General features: G+C 40.8%; 1 protein-coding gene across 3 annotated transcripts; it reads left to right on the top strand.

Moving 5' to 3' along the window:
- Window positions 1-4,103: 4,103 nt before the first annotated feature.
- txlna (taxilin alpha) lies at window positions 4,104-15,858 on the top strand. Of its 3 annotated transcripts, XR_003694292.1 has the most exons (12): window positions 4,104-4,318; window positions 5,064-5,298; window positions 6,220-6,477; window positions 6,668-6,759; window positions 9,393-9,563; window positions 9,919-10,113; window positions 11,454-11,573; window positions 11,701-11,775; window positions 11,884-11,976; window positions 12,065-12,160; window positions 12,891-13,369; window positions 15,704-15,858. XR_003694292.1 is itself a non-coding variant. In XM_028598106.1 (11 exons), exons 1-11 carry the CDS (start codon window positions 4,265-4,267, stop codon window positions 13,218-13,220), a joined length of 1,719 nt encoding a protein of 572 aa, XP_028453907.1. In that variant the 5' UTR covers window positions 4,104-4,264; the 3' UTR covers window positions 13,221-15,858. The 3 variants fall into 3 exon arrangements, 2 of the variants coding, with proteins under 2 accessions (XP_028453907.1, XP_028453908.1); XM_028598106.1 differs by having other exon boundaries at window positions 12,891-15,858; XM_028598107.1 differs by lacking the exon at window positions 4,104-4,318 and adding an exon at window positions 4,362-4,884 and having other exon boundaries at window positions 12,891-15,858.
- Window positions 15,859-16,170: the final 312 nt, after the last annotated feature.

The following is a 16,170-nucleotide window of genomic DNA, read 5'->3' as shown; positions in this document are numbered from 1 at the left end:
AAAAACTACATAGAACTGTAAAAAAAAAAATATATATATATAAAAATAAATACTCATTGTATCCGAGGCATGCAGCAGAGCAACCTTGTGGGTGTTTTTACATTTCACATTTAAATTAATAAATCAATCAAATCAGTGTGTATCCATGATCCTGTAGTTAAAACAATCCAGTTAACTAATTCATTACTAGTTAATATAGCTTACTCTTCCAAACCCCTGCATAACTTGGCAAAACGCAATATGCACACAGTGAAGCTGGCACTGGCACCCAAAAATGCACGCTACAAAGTTGGAGTCCGTGTAGCAGGAGGAAAAAAAAAACCCAACCCGCTCTGACACTCGTGCCTCATGTATTTTGGCCGTAAGAGTTCAAATCGTGACTAATTGAGCATCCAGAACTTGCCTCTACATGACAGGTGTGTAGAGCAGCATTTATAACTGAAGTCTTTGATTTCAACTCTGTGCTTGGCCTACAAACGATGCCAGAATCGCAGTGGTTTAAAAAAAAAGAAGAAGAAAAAAAATCCAACAAGGAAAAAAATATTTATATTTCTGAAAAATGAAAATGCACTCCTATTCACAAAAGTGCCAATCCGACCAACAAAGACTGGAGTTTCTTATGTATCTGTCTTTGACTTATAGATTTTCTTTATAGCTTTTATTTACTTGAATGTGCACACATTTTGTGCAGAACATTGCTGCTCTATTTTCCTTCTCTTTAAAGTTACATTATTTGCCATTGTTTCTTTGGAAAAGTGGCATACTTTACTGTGGGCACCTAAAGAAGAAATTGAATTAAGGCAGTGAAATTGTCTGGTGGGGGGAATTACTTGATTAATTACATAAAACTGGTCTTTCCAGCTACTTGTCCATTTGTGTGATGAGCCCCACTATTAGTCTTTTAATGGGTTTCACTGTGCATAGATAAGCTGAGGATGTTTTGGAATCAAAGAATTTGTTTTATGTGGTGGAAACAGTAGAGTATACTACTTTCTTGAGGTCACGGCCTGTAGCCAGCCCCTTTTATGGCAAGGAGAAACTGCGCTGATAGAAATATTGTAGTACTTTGATGTGGCACATTATGCAAATTGTGGAAACTTAAGCGACTATCATAGCAGACAATTGCAGGTACTAACCGTATTGTCATAGTTTATCAAAGTTGTCATCCTGAAGGCTGGTTGAAATGATTTACTTGATGTCTGTGTTTTCAACATTCAATTTATGTAATTTGCTTTTGTTGACCCAGTCAGTATGACTGAGAGATTGCTTCAGGCCATTTAAACCTTGCTTCTTTTCATTAGAAGCTGCAATAGCTCAGTCCCTCTCTGTTTTATTTTTTTCCCCCTCAAGTTTAAGTACTGTTTAGGGAGTAAAAAAAAAATCTGCTGAAGACTGCAATAAATATTGTCCAAAATCAGGCACCCCAGAGGCAACGATCCACCTACAAACTGCTCTCAAAGGTGACACTCCTTCCACTGGGTGGAGCTAACACGAGGCAACTACTTGACTTTTTTTTTTCTAAGATAAAATCTGGGATTCAGAAAATTGTGCAGTGATTTACATTAAAAAGTATTCTAAGTTAAACTATGTATGTTCTGATACATTGACAGGGATTCAGATGCAATTCTAATCACTTCTGAGAAGTGGAGAAAAGGCCTCAGTAGAACATGTCACAGGAAAAAAATAAAATACAATAGGAGGTGGAGATAACAAGCCTTTTCTGCTTTTCTTGATCTTTTTTCCTGATCAGGATACTCTGGGCTATATTTTTTGGATGAATGTGTTTAGAGTAAAAGTTTGTCCTAGTCAGGCTGCATGATCAGGAACCCTGTTATCTATAGGGGAGTGAACAGACATCACTAAATATCTCAAATCTGACTTGTCTTCCGTCCTAGAAGCTGTTCATGTCTATATCAAAATCTAAAGCCATGCTTGGCTTGGTCAAGTTACGTTGTCTATGCTACAAATGTTTACAATGCTACATGTTTGTAAAGTACTTTTCATATGCCATCACTGACCAGTCCTGATGTATTCTCTTGCTCTGGTCCTCTCATTTCTTTTACATGTATTTATTTTCTCTATCCTTGTTTATGATTTTTCATTTGCTCAAAATGACCCATCTTTAACTGTGACTTGACTTGACTTTACCGACGGTATGAATGAGTGACGAGAAACTTATACACTTCAACTGAACATGACACACAAACATGAACATGGAAAAGAAAAATGGAAACGGCAACAATATTAAAAAGTGTAAAGGAAAATATATTGAATTTAAAATTGTTCAGTGGAAATGCTGTACAAAACAAATAAAGTTATGTTGCAACCCTTTAACGCAAATGTTTCTTCTTTCATCACTGGCATGCAATGTGAAGGACTATTATGTATTGCAATATAACGTTATAAATACAGCATTGAACTGACTAGCACATTCATGCCTTTTATCAAGAGGGAACCTCCTTGGTGGAAGGTTTTTGTATATACAAACAAGCACACTTGTCCATTGTCTATAATGTCTGACCTAATATGAAATAATTTTTCCCATATTACATTACATTTTAAAGGACACGTCCTAATTTTAAACTCAAATAGCAACATGCCAGAAAGTGAAGTTAGACCGTTTTTAGAAGGCGAGTATATATTATTCAAGTTTCCTCTAATTTCATGGGAGAAATGTTCCACATTTAATGAGATTATACATGCTGCACATTGGGTTTGGTACATGGCGAAACATTTTAGTCCATCCATTTCCACAAGCAATCTGCATTGCATGTCTTTTCCAAATTTTCCATGTGGTAACCTCCATTTAACCCATTTCATAGATCGTCCTTGTTTCAAATCAGCCTCTTAAAAAAGTTAGGAGAAAAAGAGCTGCAAGTGGAACATTTATGGCGCTTTTCCATTACATGGTACCTACTCCCCTCGCCTCGACTCTACTCGCCTTTTTTGGTTTTCCATTACGAAAAAAAGTACCTGGAACCTGCTAACAGATACTTTTTTTAGTACCTCCTCAGTCGAGGTTCCAAGCGAGCTGAGGCGAGCTGAGAAGGTGACGTGAAACCCTGCAGGCTAAAGATTGGTCGGAAAGAAGTGTCACTGATCACTGCATTGCTAGCGAGAGACAGCATTTTTAAATAGTTTAGCCAGCGGTGTTTTTTTGAGTCATATATATGTGACCATGGTGGGAAATCTGGAGGAGTAAACGTTAACTATCTCTTTGATATCATGTTGTTTACGGAGACGGAGAACCAGGAAATGCGTCGGGGATATGTCAATGGGAAAGCAAGCTACTAAGCCACGCCCACGGCAGTCGCTATGACGACCACGCTGAGGCGATACTAAAATCTGCAATGGTAAACGGACGCACAGCGAGTCGAGCAGATACCATGTAATGGAAAAACGCCATTAGTTACATTACATGTCATTTAGCGGAGGCTTTTATCCAAAGCGACTTACAATTGCTATATATACACACACATCAGAGGTCACACGCCTCTGGAGCAACTAGGGGCTAAGTGTCTTGCTCAGGGACACATTGGTTGATGTATCTCAGTGGGATTCTAACCCTGGTCTCCGGCACCAAAGACTTATGTCATATCCACTGCGCCATCACCACGCCCTAGTTTCCTCCGCATTCTAGTATCAAGTCAATAGGAATACAACTTGAAATATTGCCTCATTGTTGTGAAAATGTGACTCAATCGAGACTAGCTGTCAATGTGCAATATGTATGAAATAATGGTTTAAAAAGTAGATTTTTTTAAATCGACTAATATCATTTATTTTTATCTAAGACAGTAACGTTTTGTAGATTATACATGTTGATGCTGACATTTAAAAAGGGCATTGTCGGGTTCCCGGATAGCACACTTGGTAGAGCGGGCGCCCATTTAAAGAAGCTTACTCCTCGACGCAGCGGGCCCGGGTTCGACTCGCTGCATGTCATTCCCCCTCTCTCTCCCCTTTCATGTCTTCAGCTGTCCTGTAAAAATAAAGGCCGAAAATGCCCCAAAAAAATAATCTTAAAAAAATAAGTGCATTGTCATTCGTGTTACTGGCCCACCGTCAACACCGATAGAGGTATCATATTATATATTATTATATATGGCCACACCATGGATACATCCATGAGCCACGCAGGTTGGGATTTTCAAAGATGTTCTGTAGATGGCGACAAAGCATCAGGTTGGGATGTAAAGTCCCGTTCAAAGCTAGGAAGAAGAAGAAGCCAAAGTTATGACCGGAAGTCTCTTATTTCTGGCTCATGCTGTTGAGGAAACCTGCAGTTCACAGACGCATTAACTATTTCCTCCTTGAGGTAAACAATTCCCTAATATCAGAGCGAGAGAAGTACACGGTAGTCTCCCCATGTTCTAATGGTTTGTGTCCTGTATACATGAGCCAACGTTGGCTAACTGGTAGTCGTGCAAGCTAATTTATTCGCATCTGGCGGCTAGCGAGCGTTAGCCGGTGCTAGCTAACGCAATGGAAAAGATCGATAGCAAGTGGTAAAGCGAAAGCTAGAACAGGGCACACTTGGTAGGAAATGTAGCTAAAACTTGCTATGATATTTGTAAGCACACATGCCAAGCTATAACTAGTATTATTAACGTACGTGACGTTACACTTGGTGTACACTTTTGTAACGAAAAGGTTAACTAGCTAAGAAATTAACTAGCTAGCTAACTAACCTTGCAGAAAGGTGTTACAGAATACTACACATAGTTATTACCAGAATCAAGATATTTACTTCCAGGCGTCATTCCTGTCATTTGGCCAATAAAGCAGTGTTTATCTTTAGCTATTAGCTACATTTTAGTATGTCAAAACCGGTCCGTTGCTAATACCAACATTAGACGTTCCTCCCCGCAGATTTATTTAAAGGTCAGGTTGATGATTCAGTTGTTATTTTTCGTGTTAGGTTACAGTTGGGCCAGTATTGGGCATAGGAAAAGAAAAGCCCGTGTTTATGGTGTTAAAGTACTGAAATAGCTTGAGTGTTAAGTGAACCTTGGTGTCATTGCCGGTGAGACAAGTATCACAGGTTTTTCTTCTTGTAACAGATACCAGAGATGAAAAAACAAGACACGGACGAGTCAGCCACCCTGGGCGGTGAATATGCTCCACCTAATGTTACAGCAGGAGGGATGGAGTCACCTGCAGCTGTAAAAGACAGCTTGGACAGCAACAGCCCCAAGGTGTCTGAACCACAGACACCACAGACAGACACACCGCCACAGACAGACATGTCTCCACAGACAGACACGTCTCCACAAGGCGAGGAGGCGGGAAGTGAAGGTAAAGGTTGAATTATTTACAAGGTAAATTGTATGTTGTTGACAGGACTGCCTCTGTTGCATGAGAACCATTTAGAACATGGTCAGTAGGGAGTCTGTTGCCTGCCTGTCACCTCCTGAAATCCTGAAAGGGTACATTGATTTGTAATTCTATAATGGAAATTTTGTAACAATGGACAAAATAGATCACCATTTAATTACAACAATGATTGATATCAGAGCCTAAGGGTTGATATTTGGTGCATATCAAAAACTGTACACCAAATCCCATTTGAAAACTCCATTTTAATGTGATGCTTATTAATATGTACCTGTGTAGAACTTCACTAATTCATGTTACTGGATATAACAATGATAACCTGGAACACGACGGAATATTAACCATTTATTAGCCTAACCCCAAAAACGGAAGCTAAAAATTACCCACAATCCATCAGGTGTATCTCACTACAGATCTTATAGTTGCCCAAAATACGTAACAAAGACTGCATATACTGAAAGGAGGTCATGCTTTTTCTAACATTGAAACCTTAATAATTGGCTCACATTTCTCACTAGGGATGCATATAGCTAAGCAAAGACATGTGTGCTACTGCTTTATAAAAAAAAAAAAATAATGAAGTTGAGTATTTCAATTTGTTAATATCACATTTTGTTTTATTAGCAACTTGTCATTTTCGAATTGTTTCAGTAATTTTTAGGACAACTGATAGTAACAGCACATGGTATAATAATTGTGACAAGAAAACAGACATCCATCACATTTCTTACATCACAAAAATCCACATTGACAATTGTGGATTGCCGTGCTATAAAACAGACTTTTTGTAGCTGCACTGCAAGTGCCTCAACTTTTTGCCAAGTCTGAGCCCAAGAAGTCATAAAAAATCCCCCCCACACACACACCTTTCGCTGTGTCTAGTTGCAGAGGCAGCACTTTCTCGTGACATGGCTGAGGAGCTGAGCCGGCAACTGGAGGACATCCTCAGCATCTACTGTCGGGAAACCATTTCAGACAACGCCAGCACCGTGCCCAATGGCCAGTCGCATAGCCCAGAGCTCAATGGCCTGACCAATGAGAGGGAGCACGGCAAGCCAGAGGGCAAAGTCAATGGAGCTGGCAACGGAGTGGAGAAAGAGCAGAAGAAGACTCAGGATAAGAAGAAAGTGAAGGGTCTGGGTAAGGAGAAACATACACTGTGTAGTAGATGATGCTTAATACAGATACAAAAACTAACTAGAAAAGCATGGCATCTTTTAAACAGTTAAGTTTAGAGACTTGTTTGCTCAAAAGACTAATTACTAGTTCTATTCTGTTTTCTAACAGGCTGTCTGATTGTGTCCTGTCTCTGTGTTTCTGGTTAATGCAGGCAAAGAGATCACTCTTCTAATGCAGACTCTGAACACACTGAGCACCCCGGAGGAAAAGCTTACAGGCCTCTGTAGGAAGTATGCTGAACTGGTAAGTGTTTCCCACAAATGGCATTCCTTTTTATTCTAAAGTCTAGCCTTTAGCACTACACTTGATCTTTTCTAAAGTTCTAGTGTGGATATAAATTATAAAGAATTTCTTTCCCCTCTGCTTTGAGTGTTACATCTTTTTTCATCAGTGTGTATCATTTGAATCCAGTCCATACAAATCAGATTTATATTTTTATAAACATAAGTAATTAAGGAAAATTATTATCTGTATTACTCACAGACATCCCTGTTGTTTTCTTATTTTATTCAGCCAGCTTGACAATCTATTTGTCTATTTTATTAGTAATCCACAAGTACTAAAAAAAAGAACGTCACCTGAGTTCTCAGTTAGGACACAGAGTAGGCCAATGGGGATTTTCATGCAAACAAGGTGATGCAGCAATTTTTGACAGACAGACCGAGTGGTGCAATGCAGAGCTTTGTCTTATGACCTCAATCCATGCGAGGGTATTGTGTATCATTTTGCAGCTCTGATGATGGCCTCAAACTATCTACTGGGGCTGTGTATGCTGTAGGAATTTTTTTTTATATTGACTGCTTATATTTGTGCATTTGTAAGACAAACCATTTTGGGGATGTGCGTGAACTTGAGAAAGCTGATGTGTGTGATGTGTCAGTATGTCAGAGAGCAGATAGATGACGCTCCGTCTGCAGTGTTTGCATTTGCATTGAGAGATGATTTAATGGAAAGTACCCCATGCCAATCTCTAGGTATGGTGAAGGGTATGTGATGATGTGGGGCTATTTTAATTCCAAAGGCCAAGGTAACTTTATCAGGATGCGTAGTATCCTGGATCCATGAAATAACTGGCCTTTAAAAATAAAGATCTGCCTGCCTCTATGGGAATTTAACATAGGAGTGTGTATACTTATGCCCCCTGTATTTTAAGGAAGAACATTTATTTATTTACAATACATTATTCATTCACAAAAGATTGGAGTTTTTATTTTTTTTTAATTGAGGTCAATTTCCAAAAGATTGTTCTTTTATTCCTCTTTTTAGTCAACTTTAGCATGGGTTCATAAAGTTATGAGTGCCACTGTAGGTAACTAGGGCTACAGCTGGACAACAATGGCACATTCACAGAAATGTGCATTGTCCTAATAAATAAATACCGGCATGTTGTCAGTAGAAAAACATGACTTGCACTCATGTCAGTAATGCTGCCTGAAAGCTGTGGGGAGAAGGACTCACCCTTCTCTGTCTTTGTTCTGTTTTTGTTTCGTTCCATTAAGTGACATTCGGGTTATGCTGTCATAAAATAAATGTTTGTTTCCATGGACAGATCCGACTTCAGCTGAACAAGGTTGGCATACAGTTTGAAACAAATTATTGTCCATTGAGCTTGACCAAACCCTGCTAACTGGGCTAAGTCGACTAGCATGCTACAGCTAATAGACAACAACAGGTGCGATCCTAAAACTTTTCGGGTAAAACTCTCCAAAATATGTGGCATACCGATCCAAACGTACTTTACCGAAATGATTGGAAAAATGCACGTACCATTTCAGCCCTAGTAGTAAACTGCTTTGTTTTCTAATAAGCTCTTTGTAATGTGACATATAGGACAAAATTGCATCCATTAAAATGTGACTACAGCACATGCATACATGATGCTGAAACATATCAGTCCGGCAGTTGACTGATATGTTGAATGACATTTTGGAGGCTTTTCTTCTACCTTCAGCCTATAACAACACTCTAGAACAAGCGTCATCTATCTGCTCTCTGACGTACTGACATATTTCCAATAGATGATTTCTTTTTTATTCCTCTTTTTAGTCAACTTTAGCATGGGTTCATAAACTTATAAATGAGTGCCACTGTAGTCTGTTATGGTGCAAGGAAACCAGAAAACACGGGGAGAACATGCAAACTCCACACAGAAAGGCCCTGCCTGGACTGGGGATCGAGCTGTGCCCAGACCGTGCATCGAACTCTGCAGTGCTTCTTGCTGTGAGGCAGCAGTGCTAACCACTAAGCTACCATGCCGCATTTGAGTGAAGCGTTACATTAATTGTGGCCAATGATAAATGTTTACATGAATTGGACATCAAACTGTCTTTAACCAGCCAGTTCCCAAGTGCAAAGTGTGTTCAATGTCCAATTGAACCCAAAGTGTGAAAACTTACAGCAAGCGAGCAGGCGTGTTGATGGCGTTTCATGTGGTTCGCGCCAAACCGAAGGAAAAGCGTGAAGAAGAAGAAGGGTGGTTTACACAAAGACAGCAATGAAAATGTCTAACTAAAAAGACGATGAGATTTGGGAATTTCTGTCAGTGAGGGACGCCACCGAAATGAAAAAAACAAACAAATAGTTTATGACCAAATTACGAACCGGCTACGTAATGCAGTGTATTCCGCGTCAAGTCCTGCCTCTTGCACACTACTGGGGGCCACCCCTTGTCTAAACCCAACAGAGTTTATCCAGTAGGTGAGAATGCGCCTAACACGGACAATCTCCTGTTGTGTGCTGCATGTGTGAAAGGGCAACTTCATATGGGAAAACGGCTTAACTTTGTGTGGAATCCTGCTTTTACAACAAAGGCCAATACAAGTCCTATCTTGTTTGACAGTGGAACACCTCGAAATGCATTTGTGTGTTTGTGACAGCTGGAAGAGCACCGTAACACCCAGAAGCAGATGCGAGTGCTGCAGAAGAAGCAGAACCAGGTGATCCAGGAGAAAGACAACCTTAGGAATGAACACAGCAAGGCCATCCTGGCTCGCAGCAAGCTGGAGAGTCTCTGCAGGGAGCTACAGAGACACAACCGAACACTCAAGGTATGAAAACGGCACCAATATCATGACTATAGACTCCTAACTGCTGCATTTACGTGATAAATGACTTCTTGCAACCATAGCCTCTGTAAGGTCCAGCTTCTGTATATTTTTCCGTTTATTTAAATGTAGTCTTCGGTCCCAGACTCCTCAGATTAGCTGCCTTAATGAGATGTATTTGCTCCAAGTTTTCTAAATGAGTTGGTTTTGGACTGATGTTTACCAAACTGTAGTTTGTGGAGGTCCGTTACAAGTGGACTAAAAATAGCTTGCTGTGAATTATTGGCCGGAAGTGAACACAACATGAACGATCCTCTTGCCCACATTATACATCTTCCACTTCACTGTCCATCTGCAGGAGGAGGGGATTCAAAGAACGCGTCTGGAGGAAGACAAAAGGAAGGAAGTGACCTCCCACTTCCAGGTGACCCTGAACGACATCCAGGCTCAGATGGAGCAGCACAACGAGAGGAACGCCAGTCTCCGACAAGAGAACACCGAGCTGGCTGAGAAACTGAAGAAGCTCTATGAACAGTACAAACTACGAGAAGAGGTGTGTGTGTGTGCACACTTTTTTTCCCCCCAGCAACTGCATCTTTTACATGAAGTGTTAGGTATAGGTATAGTTTTACTTTCTCACCGCGGTGAAGAAGCAACGTATCACCGCGGTATGGCAACCCCCTTACGAGAGTAGCGTAAGTTAGAGCGAGAATGGCAGGGTGCCTTAAGTGAGTGACGTCGGTGCCCGTGTGGTCGCGCTTGGACAGCGAGCGGTAACGTAGAGTAGCGTATGAGTGCAGCTGTGAGGAAAAATAGTTAGCAAAGTTGATGTAAAGTGAGTTAAAAGTGAACACTAAAACAACAAGCTTCAGCTTTTCAAAACACGGTGGCTTCATCTGTGGTCAATGGCTTCACCCCCGAAAAAACATTGGCTTAAACCTTACGACATATTAGGGGTGGGAATCACCAGAGGCCTCACGATACGATATCATCACGATACATATGTCACGATACAATATTATTGCGATTTTAGACATATTGCAATATTCTGCGATATATTGCAATGTATTACCTTTTTTCTAACTTCAAATCTTTCCCAATTTCAAATGATGTCCCCAAAGGAAAATTTTGTCAACATCTGTTTTATCTAAAAAGATACATTTCTCTGTCTGTTCATCTCACTTCAATTTTCTTGCTGCAAAATGGGATTGTCAAGCAGACAGACTGACCAACACATATATCATAAAAGATCGATACTTGGCGTCTGTGTATCGATACAGTATTGCCATGAAAAATATCGCCATACTATGTTGTATAGATTATGTCGCAGCCATAGCCTGTGTAAAAAGATTGCAGCACAGTGTTTGCATTTCAGCTCAATGTGAGAGTCTTTACTTGATTGTGCTGTCGTTTAGGGCCACGCTGGTTTCTCTCCTCTCCGTTGATGTAAATTCACAGTTTAGAAAGCTCTTTTGTCAATAAAGTAAAATATAAATAAAATGGTTTGACGACAATGCAGAGTGCAGTCCGTCTAGCAGCTGAGCAGACAGAGAGCAGAGAGGGCGACTCTGCAGTCCGCTAACTTGTTGCTCTCTCTACCAACAGAAGCCGCTCGGTTTTAGGCTACGAAACGTGCACGCAGGCTGAAATTCAACCATGTGGTTTTATCGGAATAAAGCTATAAACAGAAGGAGACTCCGCTAGCTGCTAGGCTAACGTGCAATGTGATGACGGTGACGAGCTCAGACCCGCGGTAGGCGTCACGTGACCGTGGTACTGCGGTAACCGTCCCAGCCCTGTGCAGTATGCAGAGTTCTCTTAAATTTCAAACTGCTGGTGGAATGTCTTTGTACTCCCAATCATGTCATTTTCCCACCTTTTCTCTGACACCAGCACATAGACAAAGTGGTGAAGCACAAAGACCTGCAGCAACAGCTGGTGGACGCCAAGCTGCAACAGGCTCAGGAGCTGCTGAAGGAGTCGGAGGAACGCCACGACCGAGAGAAACACTTTGTAAGTAGCCGCCCAACGAGGCCTCATTTACAAAACGCAAGAAAGCACAAACGCAAGCATTGTGTTTTTGTCCAGTTTGTCCCACGTAAATGTTAGAATTATTTGTCCTTTCCCCTCATCCCCTCAGCTGCTGAAAGAAGCAGTGGAGTCTCAAAGGATGTGCGAGCTGATGAAGCAGCAGGAAGTTCACCTCAAACAGCAGGTTTCCCATCAGTCTTTACTCTTCACCTTTATGGCTCGACTGGGATTGACCTTTCCTTGAATGTTTTTGCGTCCTAATGTGATCAACCCTGTTATGTGTTTTTCCCAGCTGTCACTGTACACAGAGAAGTTTGAAGAGTTCCAGACCACTTTGTCCAAGAGCAATGAGGTCTTCACCACCTTCAAACAGGAGATGGAGAAGGTGAGGTGTCTGTCTCAGTGTATGGGTGCAAGATAAGAGAGGAGGAGGAATTGTATTTACCCCTTGTCTTGTTGCCTTTGTGTTACAGATGACTAAAAAGATCAAGAAGCTGGAGAAGGAGACGGCCATGTATCGGTCCAGGTGGGAGAGCAGCAACAAGGCTCTTCTGGAGATGGCAGAAGAGGTAAAGCAGCTTTTTGTTTTATCGTCATCATCTGACCAAAAATGCTTTACGCTGAATAAAACTGGCCACTTTAGTATATTTTGGGGCACTTTGATTCTGGTCTACCAGCATTAGGAATGTCATGGACTGTCCGAACTAACATTGAATTAAGCCCGCGGTGCTTCTATATCTTCTAGCTTCAGAAACTGTTGCGTAAATACACCTGTAGCCTTAACTTGGCTGCAACCATAAGAAGTGAAAGGCCCCATTTAACCAGGATATGGGAGTTGATGAGAGCTGTATGTAGCCTCTTAAAAAAAAAAGTCAGATGTTTTTGCATATTTGATATTTTAAGACAAATAAAGTAACATTAACAGTCTGTTAGCATTTCACTTGAAAATAATTAGGCGGTGATTTTGATAGAACAGCATTTGAGCAATCCTCGAGTTCACAATTATCCGTACAATATGGATTAATGTGCATGTGATTGGCCTAATAAAAAGGATGGAAACGTGGTTGAAAAAGTTCTCCCATGTTTACAGTCAGTTGGTATCCCAAATTGTCAGTGCAGATAATTGAATAAATAAAATAAAAAGGCCGACATTTGCATCATTGTGTGTGTGTGTGTGTGTGTGTGTGTGTGTGTGTGTGTGTGTGTGTGTGTGTGTGTGTGTGTGTGTGTGTGTGTGTGTGTGTGTGTGTGTGTGTGTGTGTGTGTGTGTGTGTGTGTGTGTGTGTGTGTTGTCTACAGAAATCTATGCGGGACCGCGAGTTTGAGGCACTTCAGGGTAAAGTCCAGCGGCTCGAGAAGCTGCGGCGGGCGCTAAAAGTGGAACGTAACGAGCTCAACAAGAAGGTTCAGAACCTCAGCGGCCCGGACGGTGTCACGGCAGGGGCCCCCGCCTCCGACCAAGTGACCGACTCCCCCTCTCCTCCACCTACAGACTCTTTACTGGAGCCCAGCAGCCACCTGGTCCCGGACACCACGCCCTGCTCCCAGTCCTGCCACTGTGACCCACAACTGGACACAGACACCCTACTAGAAGAGGCAAAGGCTCTGCCCGTCGCTGCACAGGAATGAAGCAACGCGGCTCACAGTCTCCTCTTTCCCCTCCAGCCACCCAACGATAAGCCACCAGCCTGCAAGCCACAACACCTCTGCCGGATGAAGCTGATTAGATAGCAAGGTCAACTTGTGTCCTCCCAGCATGCTCTGCAGGCTTTATAAAGGTAGTGAGAAGACTGTGCCTCATCTGTCAGTTCATTTACATGCACGCCATAAACCAGTTACAGTTAATAACAACAGCAAGGTAATAGTTTGATTAAAGAATTTACATGCTTTACAATAACCTAATTTCCCCCCCAGTAATCTGATGTTCACAATTCATTTATTGGTCAGGTTAATGGCAGGCTACAGGAAACATGTTATTAGCAACACAGAGTTTCAAGTTAATACACCACTTCTTTTATTAGTGTAAAATTACCCCACTTCTGGTGACACTCCCAAAAACATGTTGCACATGCTGCTATTTGTATAGAAACACGGCTTTCAGTCCAAAACCTGCCCTGAATCATAATATTGGAAGAAATCCGATTTGAGGGATAGTGTCAGAATAATTCAACTTAAACCTTAACTTGACTAAGACAACCCTGTTTATACCGCGGCTGCAACAGTCTGTACTAATCAAAGTATTAGTGTGCATGTAAATGCACAGACTTGCTCTGTGTTGTGCTGCTTTACTACACATTCCCCTTTTTGAATGGCATCAAAAACACAGAACTGCTTGGCAAGAGAAGTAACAGTGCTGCTTGGGAGGACACAAGCCAAGCAGGTATATGACGAGAGAGAGATTGTGTGTGTGTGTGTGTGTGTGTGTGTGTGTGTGTGTGTGTGTGTGTGTGTGTGTGTGTGTGTGGTTGGTTGGAAGCTGTTTGAGTTCTTGCTTGCCGTGTTCTAAAGGCCACTTAAAGTAATTTAATGTTTTTTTCTCAAATGAAGTCTTAACAAGGTTGTGTATAGCAGGTCATTTCTTTAGCAAATCCAATTATTATTAACCTAAAAATAAGAGAGAATTCTACATAATTATTTAAGGAACATTCTCATTTCTTTTTTTCTTGTTTGCATCACACCACTTCATTTGCATAGCGTTTAATTATTTTTTTGGTCTGTATTTATTGTTTAAAGCATAATCTCTGATATTGAAATATATGTATCTTAAGGAACACCACTATACAATAAATCTGTTTGTTTTACTAATTTAGAAAATGTATATATATATGTAAACAGTTTTACTGGTATGACCAACTTTTCATTCCTAACCTTTCTGAGTTCAGTTGTTAGCTACATTATTTTGATATGTTTTTTCACTCTGCTTATAACCTTTGTAATGATGACCACTTGAAACTTTTTTTGTGCATTGGTATGTGTAGGAGCCAGGTATAGTCTGTTTTTGGTGAACACCTTTTTATTTTTTTTTATTTTTATTTTTTTAAATCTTTCTTCAAAATATGATTCCATTCTGTTCGATAGCCAGGAAGAGTCTGCCTCAAGAGCGTTCTCAGACCTGGCGCATCCTACTTCAATCTCGACCCATTTGAAGTGCTGGAAATTGATGCAGCAGATGCCAAATTGAAGAACATATTTTCGGGCGTTGTCCATTTTTGTTCCATCCAGAATCATCCAAAAAATCGGGGTGATCCAGACGGAGTACAGAAAGCCTTTTTAAAGCCGTGGACAAGCCATACAAACTCCTACTGGAACCAGAACAGAGGAAGAGAGCCTTAGATGTGATCCATGCTGGACTGGAACATGTGGAGCACATTGTAAAGGAGTAAAGGAAACCGTTGAAGAAGGACAGAAAGCAGTTGGATGTGGAGGACGACCCTGATGTGTTCAAACAGACAATGAAGCCATTTGCAGAGCTTGAAATCAAGATGAAAGAAAAAGGCAAAAAAAGCTGTTCAACAATAACAGACTGTGTGTGTGTGTGTGTGTGTGTGTGTGTGTGTACACATGTGTACATGTGTACACATGTGTACATGTGTACATGGCTATGATTGTCTCCTCCCAGCCCTGGTAATAGCAGTAGCTTGTAATCAGGTTTTAACAAGAGAATGTTCAAGGACCTCTATGCAACGCTTGCCTCTTGGTTTTATTCTGTGGCAGTCTCAACTGACAAGCGCTTAGCTGAGAATGTATATCATTATCTCCACTGTCCTGCATGGATGTATTGTAAAAAAACCAGACAACATATCTCACAGCAGAACTTTATTTTGCTTAGGTTTGAACCTCGTTAATTGCCTTTCAATTGTTGTTTGACAGTGATATTGTGCATCTCCCTGATGCGTTCACAAGGTGCAGTGACTGAGACCGGTGGGGAATAAGGAGAGAAAATGTTATTGGACTTCGGAGTTGTAGTTTGACTCTCAAGCATATCCATTTCTCTTCAAATGTTCTTATGTACTACTTGATATGTAGCATCGCTTACAAGGTGTCAACTTATACAATAGTCCTTTTCAACTTGAATAGAAATGGCAAACCTAATTTCTTCCATTGTCCCACAGGACCGATTCCTTGTACCTCTGGTCATGTGGTGGATGTGGAGGTTCATTAACCATGATTAAGGAACCAAAGATGTTTCCTTTTTTTGTCTTTTGCAGTACTTTTTTCTGGCCCTTGTATAATTTGTTTCTTGTTAAATAAAAGATCTAACAGTGTATATTTTGAGTTGTTGGTTGAATGACTTTGTTAGACTTATTTAGAAAGGACTAAAGGTATAAAAGCTTGTTTCAACATGAGCAAGATACCGTTCATTTTACTTCGGTTTATAGCCTGTCAGGGATTCTCACTCTTCTGCACATTAGACCAAAAACTGTCCTGAGAAATGCAGTCAGATTTTTATCTTGTTAGAAAATACACACGGCACAGAATTGAATCATTGTTTGTAGATATTCGTGTCAGTATACATGTGTTACTTTTTTGCTGTATCCAATATCATATTGTGTACTTTACCATTAATTAATCTTACCCT

Source organism: Perca flavescens, chromosome 14, assembly GCF_004354835.1.
Source record: "Perca flavescens isolate YP-PL-M2 chromosome 14, PFLA_1.0, whole genome shotgun sequence".
Classification (NCBI taxonomy): Eukaryota; Metazoa; Chordata; class Actinopteri; order Perciformes; family Percidae; genus Perca; species Perca flavescens.
Note: the sequence above shows the minus strand (reverse complement) of the source record. Positions and strands in the feature narration are given on the sequence as shown.

Bases quoted from the DNA above. Each gene is read 5' to 3' on its own strand.
- txlna (XM_028598106.1), top strand. From the start codon at position 4,265: ATGCTGTTGAGGAAACCTGCAGTTCACAGACGCATTAACTATTTCCTC. The intron at 5,299-6,219 runs GTAAAGGTTGAA...CGCTGTGTCTAG, and splicing joins CGAGGAGGCGGGAAGTGAAG to TTGCAGAGGCAGCACTTTCT. The intron at 10,114-11,453 runs GTGTGTGTGTGT...CTCTGACACCAG, and splicing joins AGTACAAACTACGAGAAGAG to CACATAGACAAAGTGGTGAA.